The following is a 2,500-nucleotide window of genomic DNA, read 5'->3' as shown; positions in this document are numbered from 1 at the left end:
CGAAGAATCATAAAAACCTTGATCCCCTCCAACACCCCCCCATCCCCCTCTCCTGCCCCTCTCACCAAGACCCCAGAGATAAACTCAGATGTTCCGAGAGCAAAGCATGCTGGGATGCCAGCTGTGGTTTTAATGATTTTGCCTCCAGGCTCAGATCAGCATCAGACAGAGAAATATAGTTACAGTTTTACACTGGGAGGAAGAATATAATCATGGTCTCTGCAAAGTGTGTGTGTGTGTGTGTGTGTGTGTGTGTGTGTGTCTGTGTCTGTGTCTGTGTCTGTGTCTGTGTCTGTGTGTCTGTGTGTGTGTGTGTGTGTGTGTGTGTGTGTGTGTGCTCGCATGCTCGTGTGCTTGCGTGTGTGAGTGTGTTTCGTGTACTACAGTACGTTTGTTAACTGGATGTCTGTCAGTGAATTCTGTTCATATTGGTGTGCATGCCTTTGCTATACATATGGTCTAATTATGTTATCTGTGCATAGTACATCCTGGGTATGCAGTATGCGTTTATCAGTACTGTATGTAAGAATGTGTGTCCAGTTTATTTTGCTAGCGCGTTTGCGTGGGTATAAGTATTCAATCTGCATCCTTCCTGCCTCCTGCATCTCCAGCCGAGCCTGAAACCTGTTCAGATTTGACAGCAGCAGATCAGAGGCACGTCTTGCAATTAGTATCATCTGCTTCACTGCCCCTCGAACCACTTATCGACGGGCCCAATCAATTCTCTTAATTACATCTTCTCAAAATTGGCTCAGATCTATCCAGAAAGTTAGATCCGGGTTGGCTTGTCAAGTAAGAGATTGTGACAGCCAACGGTATGATTTATGTCCAGCGCCTGTGTTTCTCTCACTGACCATGTCTCTTTCTCACTTGGTCTAATGGTTGACATTTAGGGTTGGTGAGCCGGGGGACCTGGGGTTCAATCCCCACTTATTAAATGTGCTTGTGACCGACCCTCTCTTTGTGTTTCTGTGCCGTTTCCAGACATTGACGACTGCCAGTCCAACCCGTGTCAGAACGGAGGCACCTGCATCGACGAGATCAGCTCCTTCGTGTGCCTGTGTCTGCCTAGCTACGGAGGAGCCACGTGCGAGAAAGGTACTGATAGTTCACACAACATAACTCCCCTCTCATTTAATCATGCCACACAGGGAGCCGAGGAGGAGGAGGAGGAAGAAGGGGGGAAACCGTCTATCACAGTAGCGACACAACACCTGCAACCAGCTGGATCCTCTCAGAGAGGAATCCCCAGTGGGCATGAGTGTGCCTCTTCACATCTGTTTAAACTTCAGAGCTGTTAAGAGGCTTGGATAGCAACACAGGCACCCAGCCCTCACACAACACTCCACTAAGAAACCTTATGCTGGACGAGGGGCAATGGTGGGGTTACTGTGCAGCACAGAGAGTGATCAATAAAGAGAAAGTGGGTGAGAGGTGAAGGAGGGGGAGTGAGAGAGAACGAGACGGTGAGAGAAACAACGGGGTGCGAGAGGGGAGTGAGAAAGAGAAAAAAAAGAGAAAGAGAAAGAGAAAGAGAAAAAAAGCCAAGAACTAAAGAGAGAGAGAAAAACAGAATGATGTTATACAGCTGCGTTGGCCCATGAATAGATTCGGATGGAATTCATGTTTACTGTTTGTGTCTTGACTGTAAGTTCAAGCTCTCTACCCCCCACCCCCACCACCCCTGTAACCTTTACCATGTTTTGCGGTAGCTAACCACTGCAGGGCTGCAGGCATTTTTTCCTTTGCCTTGGTCACTGGTGCCAGGTTGAAGAGGCCTCACTGATCAATATCTTACCCTGGGGATGGGAGGGGTGGGGTGGGGGGGGGGGGGGGGGGGGGGGGCAGAGAGGAACATAACTTGAAAGGGAGAGAGAAAGATAGAGAGACAAAGAGTTGGGATGTATAGCAGATGAAAAAGGTAGATAATCGAGAATCCCAACAGGGTAGGGAGGAAGTTAGAGAGCGAGATATAGAGATGGATAAAGAGAGAGAGAGACAGTTGCCTGGTCCAGACAATGGTGAGTGTGGACAGGACTCTGTCAGTGGTGTGTGTGTATGGTGTATGGACAGGACTCTGTCAGTGGTGAGTGTGTGTGGTGTGTGGACAGGACTCTGTCAGTGGTGTGTGGACAGGACTCTGTCAGTGGTGTGTGGTGTGTGGACAGGGACTCTGTCAGCGAGGTGCAGCATGTTGAGGTTCAGTGAGTGCGGCTGTGGGTGATTGCTCTGCTGGAGCGAGACAGGCCTCTTCCCTGGACTCCCCTCCAATCAGAACCTTACGCTCGGCGGTGTGCGCCCCTCACCAGCCAGCCAGCACCACACGACTCATACAGATGAGCTATTAAAGATGCCAAGGGCTCTGCTTTCCTCAGACCCACAGACACACACACAGACACACACACACAGGCACACATAGAAACACACGCACAGACACACATATACACACACACACACACAGACACACACACACACACAGACACACACACGCACAGACACA

General features: G+C 49.8%; 1 protein-coding gene across 1 annotated transcript in view; it reads left to right on the top strand.

Annotated features, from left to right (window-relative positions):
- Window positions 1–2,500, top strand: part of ncanb (neurocan b) — a gene marked incomplete at both ends in the record, with an annotated part of 66,048 nt that overhangs the window by 48,026 nt on the left and 15,522 nt on the right. Inside the window, one exon of the mRNA XM_083671556.1 lies at window positions 985–1,098. Coding sequence (XP_083527682.1) covers window positions 985–1,098 — 114 coding nt within the window. The remainder of the gene's footprint in view (window positions 1–984; window positions 1,099–2,500) is intronic.

The sequence above is a fragment of the Argentina silus genome (genome assembly GCF_951799395.1).
Source record: "Argentina silus genome assembly, chromosome: 6".
Lineage (NCBI taxonomy): Eukaryota > Metazoa > Chordata > Actinopteri > Argentiniformes > Argentinidae > Argentina > Argentina silus.
This window is presented reverse-complemented; position numbering and strand designations above follow the sequence as displayed.